The sequence below is a fragment of the Gobio gobio genome, assembly GCF_949357685.1.
Source record: "Gobio gobio genome assembly, chromosome: 13".
NCBI classification, from domain to species: Eukaryota; Metazoa; Chordata; class Actinopteri; order Cypriniformes; family Gobionidae; genus Gobio; species Gobio gobio.
In genome coordinates, this window is record NC_137106.1 from 39111010 (window position 1) to 39125678 (window position 14669).

The following is a 14669-nucleotide window of genomic DNA, read 5'->3' on the forward strand; positions in this document are numbered from 1 at the left end:
TATATATATATATATATATATATATATATATATATATATATGTTCAAAAGGTACTGCAGAACAGGAATGACCCATTTTGCATGCTACAAAATAGCTGTTATTTCCCAAAACAGAAGAAAATAAAATACTTGCTTATTAGGTTTATACTAATTTAAAGGCGTATTTTTTGTGTTTTTCTGCTCTTTTGGTATCTTTGAAACATTCTCTGCTGACTGAAAAAGGTGACCTAGGTAAATTGACTCTTTATATGGCACATTTCTGTCTGGCTGGGTTGATATTTAACATCAACTGTTTAACATCAGTTTGAGACAACACTCAGAAAGCATGTTGTCAAAATGACACCTGACTTCTTTCTTTTTTCTTTTTTTTTTCTTCTTTTTTTTTGCAGTGCCACATCTTGTTTCACAATGCAATAAATATGTTTTAACTTGATAGATAAAAAAATGTTTTAACCTTTATACAAATTATTTAAGTGCAAGCATAAATACAGGGAAGCTTGCCACACACTTTAATGTCTGATCTGATTTTATGCTATTTTCTTGTTGTCCATATATATATATTTTTTTTTTTAATTTTATTTACAGCATTGCTTTGCTATATAATTTTTATTTATTTATTTATTATTTGTTTGTTTTCTTTTTTTAGTTGTTTTAGGCAAGAGGTGAACTTTCATAGGTCAAATGATTTTGATTCAAGATGATAATTTGAACTTTATGCAACATGAACATAAAGGCAAAATGAAAACTGTTACAAATAATCGATTAGAGAAATAGTCATAGTGTGCTGTTCTGTTATTATTTCTTTGTCTAGAACTCCAAGATGGTAAGTGAATATTTTTCTGAAGAGCTAACGTGGAGACACCTCACTTCAGAAATATAGATAGAGGTCGACTGATATTGTACAACCATATGAATTTAAAGGAAATTATGCTCTGTGATTCTGTGTCTGTATAAAACAGTCTTTTTTCTACATTTTCAGATCACTAGTAAAGGTTATTAGAACAGTCCTTTACTATTGTCAATAATGTCACAAAGCGACACTGTATATCGGTTGACCTCTAATATATGAAGTTATTGGGATGTTTTATCCCCAAAATATTGGCATCTGTATGGACACTTTGGTTTGAACTTTATATCCCAATAACATTAACTAGATCTATAATGCCAGTTGGATATGCTGCATGTTCCGGTGGGGAACTTTTTTTAAGCTCCAAACATTTTTAGTTGCTTGTGCTAATATAAATCAGAGCCTTCAGAGAGAAGAAATAAAGAGGTCACGCTTCTTATTTCTATAGATTCGGCTCCATTTACAACATGCATCTGCTACATGCACAAAAAAATAAAAATAAAAATACTGTATCGATGTCATACTGTGACTTTGGTGGAAGAATGTTTTAGAGTTTGGTGTTGTGTTGTTCACTATTTTTGACATAAATAATAGGGGGACACATTTATCCAGCAAAATTTGCACAGAATTGTAAACATGATAAACATAGTATATGATTTATTTATATACTCATAAAAAAATGTAATATTACAAAATTACAAAATTATTTAGAAAGTTAAAGTTAGACAGAACCCCCAATCCCCCCTCCCCCATCTTTTTTATTCTTTCAGAATGATTTTGATGATATTTGATGATAAATTGAGATGATTTTTGAGTTGAAATATCATAGCACAGTATCATATCTTTACTGAGACCTTCTGGACTAAATATTTCTCTTTGCATGTAAACAAACTTTTGACATACCATAGAAAATATGTCGTTTTTGAACATAAATGATTTAATAGAGAGCAAGGGTGTAAGAAACACTGATAAATCCTTCTCGCAATCTGCCTCTATCATTAATAAAACATGGATTTAATGTTTCAGTTTGTCCTCAAAGTGTCACTGCTTTATTATGGTTTGTACCCATTAAAAATGAGGGATCAACTAAGACAGCATTTTAAGCAAAGCATGCCTAGGTTTTAGCTTTCGCCCGTTGCTTGCTGCAATGCCCTTTAATTTACACATGTATAATGTGATAGCCATGTTATGATGAGAGTTTTCTTTGAAAATATGTTCTTAATCTTTAAAATCATCATATTTATCAGCTATGGTGCCTGATGCTTCCTGCTGGCTTTTTACAGATCACCAGATAATGATCCGATAGGGTGTCCTTTGACATTGCCCGTTCCTTTGAATTAATACTTTTTTCTTTTTTTTTTCAATTGTCAGCCACATTTACTCATGAGGGAGACGGGCACGAATGAGAACACGGATGAATAATTAATTTCCTTGCTCAATTAATAATAATGTCAACATCATGTCCATTACTAATTAAATGCTGAGTTTGGTTACATAAATGGCTTGCTTCGCCATGGCAACAAAAAGCATTTCCTTTGAACTTCTGTTTTAATGTGGCTGTCTTTTGATTCGCTGTCCATTGGAAATTGAAATAACTTACTGTCTTGTCGCCCGTGGCTTCAGAATAATAATTTGTCTCTGGACACCCTATCGTTCCCTTTCAAGTGCAAAAATTACATTTCTATAAAATGGGGTCTGAAAATAGGGCTGAACTGTTACAGAGTTTTTTTTGTAACAGTGATTTTCATTTCAGTAAAAGTGGAATAATTATTTTGCAGAATTTGCAGGTATTGCTAAAGGATTTTCTGTAGTCAATATGAAATCAAAATTGACCCTATTTACTTTCGTAATGCATGTTTCTGGTCTTACTGTGCACGCTATTCCAAAGAAAAACTATTTGTCTTCATTGTCTGTATAAAAAGACTTTCCTTTTCAGCTAACATCGCTTAGGCCATGCAGGCTGTTGGATAATGTTAACCAGTAGTCAAATAGATGTTTACATGTATAAGAAAGTAAATTGGGTTGCAAATGTTGTTTCATGTTGACTAAGACGCTCAAGTTGTCGCAGTGATGCTCTAATAATTGCTGTTTGGTTTGCTGATTCTCGCAGGTTATGAAAGCCTTGAGGACAACTATGTCCAGGACAGTAAGATGGGGTTTGTCATTAATGCCATCTATGCCATGGCTCACGGCCTTCATGATATGCATGAACACTTGTGCCCGGGTTACGTGGGACTATGTGAGGCAATGGACCCCATTGATGGCAGCAAACTGCTGGACGCTCTCCTTAAGACTTCCTTTACTGGCGTGTCTGGAGAAGATGTGTGGTTCGATGAAAACGGGGACTCTCCAGGCAGGTCAGTCTTACTTACTGGCCTACATAAAGCTACATTTTATGCACTAAATGAATGACACAAAAATAGCTATTAATTAATTTTTAAACCACCGTGGAGTTGCATCCAATAAGTCCAATGTCCTGGCTTTAGCAAATACTCACTTGCAGGCATTTATGGATGATTTGGCCACAAATCACAAATGCTATGACTATTTATCAAGAAAGGTTTTGAAATGATAAAGTATGTTTTTCTGAAGACATTGTGGGAGATGCATTATTTAAGGGATCATTTATGTTTGTAGCACAAACAGTGTACACACACCAAATTGTAATACAAATTGTAATACAAACATTTAAATTCTGTCATTAATTACTCACCCTCCTGTTGTTCCAAACCCAAGACTTTCGTTTATCTTGGGAACACAAATGAAGATCTTTTTTATGAAATCTGTCCCTCTGTTGACAGCTACGCAACTCACTTTGACGCTTCAAAAAGTTAATAAAGAGATCCATATGAATTAAACCACTTTGTATGATGAACAGATTGAATTTAGGCTTTTATTCACATATAAACATTGATCAGTGAACATAAACAAAAGCTCAATGGAACCTGTTGAGCCCAAACCGCAGAAGCTCAAATGTGCTGCGTAACACATGAGAATGAACCTCATTGGTTCTTGTAGAAGCTCAAACGTGTTGCGTAACACAAGAATGAATTTCAATGGTTCTTGTAGAAGCTCAAAGGTGCTGCGTAACACGAGAATGAACCTCATTGGTTCTTGAGGAACCACAAACGTGCTGTGTGTAACAAGAATTAACCTCGTTGGTTCTTGAGGAACCTCAAACGTGTTGCGTAACACAAGAATGAACCTCATTGGTTCTTGTAGAAGCTCAAACGTGTTGCGTAACACAAGAATGAACCTCATTGGTTCTTGTAGAAGCTCAAATGTGTTGCGTAACACGAGAATGAATCTCATTGGTTCTTGTAGAAGCTCAAACGTGTTGCTTAAGACGAGAATGAACCTCATTGGTTCTTGAAGAAGCTCAAACGTGTTGCGTAACACGAGAATTAGTCTCATTGGTTCTTGTAGAAGCTCAAACGTGTTGCGTAACACGAGAATGAATCTCATTGGTTCTTGCAGAAGCTCAAACGTGCTGCGTAACATGAGAATGAATCTCATTGGTTCTTGCAGAAGCTCAAACGTGTTGCGTAACACAAGAATGAACCTCATTGGTTCTTGTAGAAGCTCAAACGTGTTGCGTAACACAAGAATGCATCTCATTGGTTCTTGTAGAAGCTCAAACGTGTTGCGTAAAACAAGAATGAATCTCATTGGTTCTTGTAGAAGCTCAAAGGTGTTGCGTAACACAAGAATGAACCTCAATGGTTCTTGTAGAAGCTCAAAGGTGCTGCGTAACACGAGAATTAACCTTGTTGGTTCTTGCAGAAACTCAAACGTGCTGCGTAACACGAGAATGAACCTCATTGGTTCTTGAGGAACCTCAAACGTGCTGCGTAACACAAGAATTAACCTCATTGGTTCTTGTAAAAGCTCAAACGTGTTGCACAACACGAGAATGAATCTCATTGGTTCTTGTAGAAGCTCAAATGTGTTGCATAACACGAGAATGAATCTCATTGGTTCTTGTAGAAGCTCAAACGTGTTACGTAACACGAGAATGAATCTCATTGGTTCTTGTAGAAGCTCAAACGTGTTGCTTAAGACGAGAATGAACCTCATTGGTTCTTGAAGAAGCTCAAACGTGTTGCGTAACACGAGAATTAGTCTCATTGGTTCTTGTAGAAGCTCAAACGTGTTGCGTAACACGAGAATGAATCTCATTGGTTCTTGCAGAAGCTCAAACGTGCTGCGTAACATGAGAATGAATCTCATTGGTTCTTGCAGAAGCTCAAGCTTGCTGCGTAACACAAGGAGGAACCTCAAACGTGCAAACCACTCAATTCATATGGATTAGTTTTACGATCTCTATATGAACTTTTTGAAGCATCAAGGGACAGAAAGCTCTCAGATTTAAACAAAAATATCTTTATTTTTTGTTCTGAAGATGACCAAAAGCCTTACGGGTTTGGAAAGACATGAGAGTGAGTAATTATTGACAGAATTTTCCTTTTTGCGTGAACTATCCCTTTAATGTAAACTTTCCTACTTAAACTTAATTGATATTTCGAATGCAGTGCAAGCTCCCTTTGTCTAAATGTTTATAAATCAGCCGAGTAAATGCTCAAATGTAACCATGAGCAACAATAATAATTATGCTTGACTGTAAAATAACTTTTAAACTGTGTTTTTATCTCTCTTTCTTGAAGGTATGACATTATGAACCTGCAGTATGTAGAGCCTGGAGTCTTCGACTATATAAACGTCGGCTCGTGGCATGAAGGCATTCTGAGTATTGATGATTATATGATCCAGATGAACCGCAGTGAGATGGTCCGATCTGTCTGCAGTGAGCCCTGCTCCAAAGGAGAGATCAAGGTAAGTGTGTATATTTATTAACAAAAACCATTGTATTGTTGCCTTTTTTTCATGTTGCTTCTTCTTCTCCTTAAAATACAAAAATAAACTGTAGTCCACTGGGGAAATGTGTAATGTGCTGTTATGTGTCCGCACAGGTGATCAGGAAAGGGGAGGTGAGCTGTTGCTGGATCTGTACGGCCTGTAAGGACAATGAATATGTCCAGGATGAGTTCACCTGCAAAGCCTGTGACCTGGGATGGTGGCCAGATGAAGAACTGCAAGGTAATTTGCAATTGTTATCCTTTTATTGCAATAGTCATTTTGATGAATGTAGGTAGTTTACATTTCAAGTATCAACTCTCTCAGATGTTTCTCCTAAAATTCCTCAGGAGAAGTAAAAATAGACACTATAGAGACTATAGTTGACCAAGTAGAAGTAAAGATCTACTGTATAAAATAAATCTGCATAGTATAGCTGAGAAAATATGATTTTTGGAAGAATATGATGAGAAATGTTTGAGGTCGTATTAAAGACTCAGATTACAAGCTCAGGTATCTTGGTTTCTTGTTAAGGTTGAGATATCTCTTCAAGTTGTAAAAGAGACAAATGAAATTACTGGAGTCTTTTTCTTAGAAGTACATAAATAAATGGAAATCTGAGAGTCAAGAGACTTGAGCAAAGTTTTCTAAGGTTCTTTGTTTAGTCTCGTCTTTGTCTTTGAGAAACAATGGAGATAGACAATGACAATGGTCTTGATTTGAATGTTTTTGTAAAACTAAATATTAATATATATAAGCTAGTCTGCATCTTAAAACAATCCATTGTCTGTCAGCATTTGTTCTAGACGTGAAAGACTCTTATTATCAGGCATGTTGAGGAGAAGTGTAATATTATTTTTCTAAGCAATCAGACTTACACTCTTAAAAAAAAAAGGTTCTATATGGCACCAAAAATTCTTGGCTCGTAATCATAGGGGGATCTTTTTAAGTGCTATATATCACCAATTTTGGTGCTTCAGTGGTTCTTCAGCGGTTCTTCAGCGGTTCTTCACCGGTTCTTTGACTAAGGTGCTATATAGCACCGCTAATTATGGTGCTATATAGCACCACTACCATATACAGAACATGTTAAGATATGGTGCTATATAGCACCAAAAGTGGTTCCTCTATGATTACGACAAAGAACCATTTTTGGTGCCATATAGAACCTTTTATTTTAGAGTGTACGTGATGACTTTTGCATGGACAAGCACATTCTGTTTTCTTCAGAAAATGTCAAAATCTAGTACTTAATGATTTACCTATGGTTCTTTTGCCCAGAGTTTTGGTAATTCACTGATTGTTTTTGAGTTTTGAAGTCAAGAGAAAAAGTATGTGTCTGAATCAAAGCATCAAAGATGCGTCAGAAGACCGTTCTCCAAATCTTGCATTATAACTGATTTGGCTCTTTAAAAGACCTTCACTGTCCTATTTTCAAAAGGTTCCCCATGACACCTGAAGGCCATTTATCATTTTTACAGATTGCATGCGCCGTGCAACTTATCGCCTGTGACAGCCCTACTTCACCGCCTACTTCTCTGGCCTATTTTCATACACTATGATGGTCAATGTCAATGCAGCAGCTTAGAGTGTCCTAGCAATGTATTTTTTATTAGTTCACTTTATAGTTCCATTCTATGTTACTGCCGTAATGCACAGATTCACCATGGCTAAAGAAAAGCACATGCAGAGATGGTCAGAAATGCTAAAAAAAAAAAATAGAAATTGTATTTATCATTTAGGAAGTTATTCATATCCCGCTAGATGTAAATGGTTGTGTCCTTAGGCTCTCCTTGAGTTTTATCTTTCGTAAAAGGCTTTCATGAATACTGGTGTTGGTAATGAGGAAGCATTCATTTCCTCTCTCCTGCTGCAGTCTCTCAAGTCTCCTTTGGCTTGGTTCTTTCTTATGGCCGGTCCCTTAGTGGAGGTGCTGTTTATTTTTAGGTGAGCTGGAAACCTACTTTAGCACTTGGTGCATAAGCGAGCTGGCCACACTCAGATGGCCAGTCCTACAAAGACAAACAGCAATGCGAAGTGTATACTTTTGCCATTTTTATTTAATATTCAACAATGTACGCTTTGATCGCAACCCCCTGTTGGCCCCTTAGAGTGTTTGCATATTGGTGGAAGCATAAATTCATAATGTGTCATATCCTATGAATAATATAGGCATTTGAGTCCACAGTAAAATGGGAAAAAGCTCTGCAGGTGTGTTGTATGTTCTGCACTGTACATTGGCCCAAGTCAAAAGGAAATTTTGTGAGAGGTTGCCAGGGTATTGCTATGTGATTAAAATGTGTTCAGAAACATTTCAGTGTGTTGTTATGCTTGCAAGGATGTCAAATTTGGTTGCTGGTTACTTACTGAACTAAATCAACAGAACCCATCCCAAATTTTGTTTCTGGTTGCCAAGGCATTGCTTTGTGATTGCTAAAGTGTTCTGAGTATTTTTGTGTGTTGCTATGTGGTTTCTAGGGTGTTCAAAACTGTTACTTTTTGAAGTTTTGGTGCGTTGCTCTGCAGTTTCTAGGGTGTTCAAAGTAGTTGCTAGGGAATTGCTTGTTGCTTCTGGTCCAAATCAACAGAACTCATTCAAAGATTTAGTGCGCAGTTTCAAGGATGTTGCTATGTGGTTGTGTTTATTGTGCATTGCTATGTGGTTACTAGGGTGTTGCTAGGTTGCATATATGGAAATGTATTATGTAATATATTATATTTTGCAGTACATTCCTATATATTTTTGTTCAGTAAGTGTGCTTACTTACTGGCCCAAGTTTGAAGAAAAATCCCAACTTTTGTGTTTTAGCAAAATTAGTAGAACTCATCCCAGAATTTTGTGACTGTTTTCCAAGACGTATTTTATTGTGTTGCTATGCAGTTGCTAGGGTGTTTAAAGTGGTTACTTACTGTCCTAAGGTCTGAGTGGGTTTTGGTGCGTTGCTAATGTGTTCTGAGTATTTGTGTGTGTGTGTGTGTGTGTGTGTGTGTGTGTTGCTATGCAGTTGCTATGGTGTTCAAAGTGGTTTCCTATGATATTCTGGTCTGTATTTTTGGCTCAGCTTCCATTTCAGTGTAGGTCTGTAGGATACTTTTGCTCACTTTATTGTACACCAGACAAAATGGAAATTAATTGCACACCGCAAATAGCAGAGTATAGTGTCGAGACCAAGTCAAGACCAAGACCTGAGTGTGTTGAGACAAGTCCAAATAAATACAGTTATAATAATAATACACTATATAGAGCATATTAGTGATATCCCTGCAGTTGTGGTCTTGACCAGTCTTGAAATAAAATCCAGAGTCCCCAGTCTGAGACCAAGACAAGACAGAGTACAAACACGTTAGATACCTAGATAAGGCCAAGACCTTCAAAAAAAAATGGTCTTAATTACTACAACAGTACAGCAATAATAATAGTGATGCTTGCCTAACAATTTCATGCATTGTGTTCATAGTCTCACATTGATATAATCATTTTGTCTTGTCTTTTCAGTCTGTGTGCCACTTCCCCTGCGCTACCTGGAGTGGAGTCATCCTGAATCCATTGCGGCTGTCGTCTTTTCATGTCTGGGCATCCTAGTGACCAGTTTTGTCACCTTCATCTTCATACTGTACCGAGACACGCCAGTCGTCAAGTCCTCCAGCCGTGAACTTTGCTACATCATCCTGGCTGGCATCTTCCTGGGTTACATTTGCCCTTTTACTCTCATCGCCCGTCCCACCCTAGCCTCATGTTACCTGCAGCGCCTCCTCGTTGGCCTCTCTGCCTCCATGTGCTACTCGGCTCTCGTCACCAAGACAAACCGCATTGCTCGCATTCTGGCCGGCAGCAAGAAGAAGATATGCACACGCAAACCGCGCTTCATGAGTGCCTGGGCGCAAGTGGTGATCGCGTTCATCCTCATCAGCGTGCAACTTACTTTGGAGGTCACGTTGATCATCTTGGAGCCTCCAGAGCCGATAAAGTCCTACCCCAGTATTCGAGAAGTGTTTCTAATATGCAATACCAGTAATGTGGGCATGGTGGCGCCACTGGGCTATAATGGCCTGCTCATTCTCAGCTGCACCTATTATGCGTTTAAAACTCGCAACGTCCCTGCCAACTTCAACGAGGCAAAGTACATTGCCTTCACCATGTACACCACCTGTATTATCTGGTTGGCCTTTGTGCCGATTTACTTCGGCTCCAACTACAAGATCATCACCACATCCTTCTCCGTGAGTCTCAGCGTGACGGTGGCTCTCGGCTGCATGTTCACGCCAAAAATGTACATAATCCTCGCCAAGCCCGAGAGGAACGTACGCAGCGCGTTCACCACCTCCGATGTGGTGCGTATGCACGTGGGCGATGGAAAAATTGCTTGCAGGAGCAACAGCCTGCTAAACATGTTCAAACGTAAGAAGAACACATCTGGAAATGCCAAGTAAGTAGCTCAGCGGCATTAGCGCAGTCTCTCTCCGTCCTGTTGCTTTAGAGCCCATGGGTCTAAAATTCTCTCCAGGCCTCAGGATCATGCCATTTCCAGGAGCTTACTCAATTAACGGCTTTCTCAGACATCTTGTGATTTGCAGGTCAACTACAATTAAAACCTGCACACCCAGGGGCGTCTAAGCAGCAGGGCTGAGAGAGACTGTGTGACTATAGTAGCTTTAGATTTACGTAATGGCAAGAGTTATTATTCTTCTACAACCAACTATTGAGTTGCTGAGCAGTTTAATGGTGTATATCAGATAATGGAAGGACTGTGTCAGCCGGAAAATATTTAATAATTTATTTGGTAAATACATTTGTTGTATCTACACATGAAAGCAGTCAAACAAAACATGGAGTAATGCAAAAATACAGAGCAGTCGTGTCCCAAACGAGTCAAGATGTGGGTGATCTTTGCGCCTAATCAATTACGGTTGCGACTTGTTGCATTTAATAGAGATCATATTATGTATACACAGGCTGTTTTGCAACAGCTTTGGTCAGAATTTAGAGTTGCAAATGATTGTTTTATAATGTTAGTTTTACTGTTTTCAGGTTTTTTTTTTCAATTCAAATGTCCCATGAATTGTTTGTGCACTGATGCCAGGCTAATTCATGTGTTATGAATAATCTGGTATTTTGGTTTGAGTCCATCAAGTTCCAAATAAAATGGGGAAATAATCAAATAAGCTAAAGTTCCTAATATTTGTTATGTATTTTGTTATATAAAGTGGGGACCAAAAGTCTGAGAGTACTAGGAGAAATGCTGCTATTTTGCTGTATATATAATATACACAGTTCTTTCTTGTTCTCGAATCTGATTGGCTAAGAGCCTTCTCCAGCCATACAATATTCTACCAGTATCACCAAAGAAGCCATTTCACTGTTTGTATCACTCTGCTTGCAGCATTTCTCACAGAGAGTGTCATGGCGGAAGAGCAAACCCACAAATATTTTACAAATTTTACAAATATTACTGTTAATGTGTGATGGAATGTAGTTTTAAGAGGTTTTTTTAGGCGAGGAATGTAGTTATTTAGACCTCAAATATGCAATGAAACAGGAATGTTATTTTTACTGTAAACAACCAACAATTGAATTGCTGTCATGGGAAATCCTTCGTTACTAGTCCTAAAGAGATGTTTCAGAATTAGTAACGGAGGCTTGGGCTCAACTGCAGTGTCTGTAGAGACAGTGTCAATTAGACTCCCCCTGAAATTGCCTCATCGACACGGCATCCTCAATAAACCTGTCTCCGGCGTGTTGCCTCCGACTGTTCGAATATTACTATTTAATAATTGTTAAATTGAAATGTCATCCTCAATAAACCCGTCTCCGGCGTGTTGCCTCCGATCTTTTGAATATTGCACTTTAATAATTGTTTCATCAATACGGCATCCTTAATAAACCCTTCTCCGGTGTGATGACTTCGATCTTTCGAATATTGCAATTTAATAATTGTTTAATTAATACGGCATCCTCAATAAACCTGTCTCCGGCGTGATGACTCCGATATTTCGATTATTCCTATTTAATAATTATTTAATCGACACATCATCCTCAATAAACCCGTCTCCGGCGTGTTGCCTCCGATCCTTCGGATATTCCGATCTATTATGACTTCTGACCTGTAAAGTTGCCAGGATAATAATCATACGCTGTTTGTTAATTGGCCAGAGGAGAACTGGCCCCCCCGACTGAGCCTGGTTTCTCCCAAGGTTTATTTTTCTCCATTAGGCCACCTGATGGGATTTTGGTTTCCTTGCCACTGTTGCCTCTGGCTTGGCTTGCTCAGTTGGGGACACTACATTTTTCAACTAAATATTCAAATAAATCGAATTAATAAACCAAATTAACCATTTAAACTAAATTACTGATCTAATTACTGATCTAAAGCCCACACTGTCACTGTATGATAATTGAAATGAACTGATGACATCACCGTTTTCTCCGGAATGGATGTACGGCTGAATAAAATTCTGTTGCATTATTTTCCTGTTTAACACTGTGAAGCTGCTTTGAAACAATCTGCATTGTTAAAATGCCTATATATATAAAGTTGACTTGACTTGACTTGACTCAACTGTTAAACTCTCAACTTGAGATTTGAATCCATGGCGGACACAAAAGAGTTTTTTTAAAGACACTCTTTTGTTGTTTATTATTTATTTTCACGCTTGTGCTGTCAAACTGTTGTATTTTAATGTTTTTGAAAGAAGTCTATTATGCTCATCAAGCCTGCATTTATTTGATCAAAAATACAGAAAAATCATTAACAGAAAGTATATTGCCAAATTATAAGTTAAAAAGAACAGCATTTCTTTAAAATATAAATCTTTTCTAACAATATAAACCATTACTATCACTTTTTTTTATCAGTTTAGCACATCCTTGCTGAATAAAATTAGCCTTTTTTTTCAACAACAAAAAAGAACGGTAACTAAACGGTAGTGTTTATTGTTACAAAATATTTCTATTTTAAATAAATTGCTGTTATTTTTTTACTTTTTATTCATCAAATAATCCTAAAAAAAGTATCACAGGTTATACAAAATATTAAGCAGCACAACTGTTTCCGACATTAAAAATAAATCAGCATATTAGAATGATTTCTGAAGGGTCATGTCACTCTGAAGACTGGAGTAATGGCTGATGAAAATTCAGCTTTGCTTCACATAAATAAATAATATTTTAAAGTATATTCAAATAGAAAACCACTATTTTAAATTGTAATAATATTTGACAATATTACTTTTTTTTCTTTATTTTTAATCAAATAAGATCAAATAAATAAGAGCGCATAACAGACTTCTTTCAAAAACATAAAAAATAGTAGTGTTTCCCAACTTTTGACTGGTACTGTATATACACCCGATCAGGCATAACATTATGATCACCTTCCTAATATTGTGTTGGTCCCCCTTTTGCTGCCAAAACAGCCCTGACCCATCAAGGCATGGACTCCAGACCCCTGATAGGTGTGCTGTGGTATCTGGAACCAAGATGTTAGCAGCAGGTCCTTTAAGTCCTGTAAGTTGCGAGGTGGGGCCTCCATGGATTGGACTTTTTTGTTCAGCACATCCCACAGATGCTCGATTAGATTGAGTTCTGGGGAATTTGTAGGTCTAGTCAACACCTCAAACTTGTTGTGCTCCTCAAACCATTCCTGAACCATTTTTTGGTTGGCAGGGCGCATTATTCCATGAAAGGGTGTACATGGTCCTCAACAATGCTTAGGTAGGTGGTACGTGTCAAAGTAACGTCCACATGGATGGCAGGACAAAGCATCACACTGCCTCCGCCGGCTTGCCTTCTTCCCATAGTGCATCCTGGTGCCATGTGTTCCCCATGTAAGTGACACACACGCACGTGATGGAAAAGAAAACATGATTCATCAGACCAGGCCACCTTCTTCCATTGCTCCGTGGTCCAGTTTTGATGCTCACATGCCCGCTGTTGGCGATTTCAGCGGTGGACAGGGGTCAGCATGGGCACCCTGACTGGTCTGTGGCTATGTAGCCACATATGCAACAAGCTGCACTGCACTGTGGATTCTGACACCTTTCTATCAGAACCAGCATTAACTTCTTGAGCAATTTGAGCTACAGTATCTCGTCTGTTTGATCGGACCACATGAGCATACGAGGGAAGAACGTCGGTCCAGGGGCAGCTACTCTTGTCTTGTGCAAAAAAAGACCCTGCAAGAGTGGGAAAGCTTTAAGTTATTAATAAAGAAACGTTGTTTTGACAAACCAACACATGAGGCATTGTATGCTGAAGACAATCAAAATGTATTAGAATCACTAACCTCACAATCAGACCATGTACCAATAGTGGAAGAAAATGCAGTGATATGCAATATCTAGCAATGTTCACAAAAAGATGCGGGGGTTCCCCAGATGATGCCAGGGATCCTTGCTGTCTGCCTTGAGTGGTGGCGTGCATGCCCACTAACACTGTGGGTAATTCGCACGATTCAGTGGGGCTATTGGATGCAGTTCCTTTCCCAAAGGAAAGTTGGGGTTTGCGCCTTAACCTTAGATTTGCGGCAGTTGAAGTATCGACCGGAACTGGGCTCTCTATTGGCCTACCTGCTTAGAGAGAGAATGTGATGGCAGCGGGGCTACCAATAAATGTCGTGGCCACAATACAGAGCGCTAGGGCACTGTCGGCAAGAGGCTTTATGTGCATATTTGAAGAGCAGTGCGGGCAAAGATTTTTATCACTATATCAATGCCCGATTGCGGGAATATTTCATTTCATTTTCTGACCAACTTTTTGTTTTTATTTTACCAACCCGGTTCGTAGGTGTGGCGAGGTGCACGAGCGAGAGACATGCATATAACTACTGTTCCCAGGAGGGAAACGAGCTAAAAGACCTCTGAGACCCACGCAGTCTGAGGCTCAGAGAAGAGCTGGACTAAACAAAGGGAACGATGCATGTGGCTACATTTATATGTGGTGGGCAGGTAACCCCGCCCACGTCAGCATTGGC

The 14669-nt window shown here is 38.3% G+C and overlaps 1 protein-coding gene across 1 annotated transcript in view; it reads left to right on the forward strand.

The window, feature by feature from the left end:
- Positions 1-14669, forward strand: part of grm1b (glutamate receptor, metabotropic 1b) — a gene marked incomplete at both ends in the record, with an annotated part of 30540 nt that overhangs the window by 13257 nt on the left and 2614 nt on the right. The window contains 4 exons of the mRNA XM_079832770.1: positions 2957-3203; positions 5511-5679; positions 5817-5943; positions 9197-10127. Of these exons, the coding sequence (XP_079688896.1) occupies positions 2957-3203; positions 5511-5679; positions 5817-5943; positions 9197-10127 (1474 nt within the window). The remainder of the gene's footprint in view (positions 1-2956; positions 3204-5510; positions 5680-5816; positions 5944-9196; positions 10128-14669) is intronic.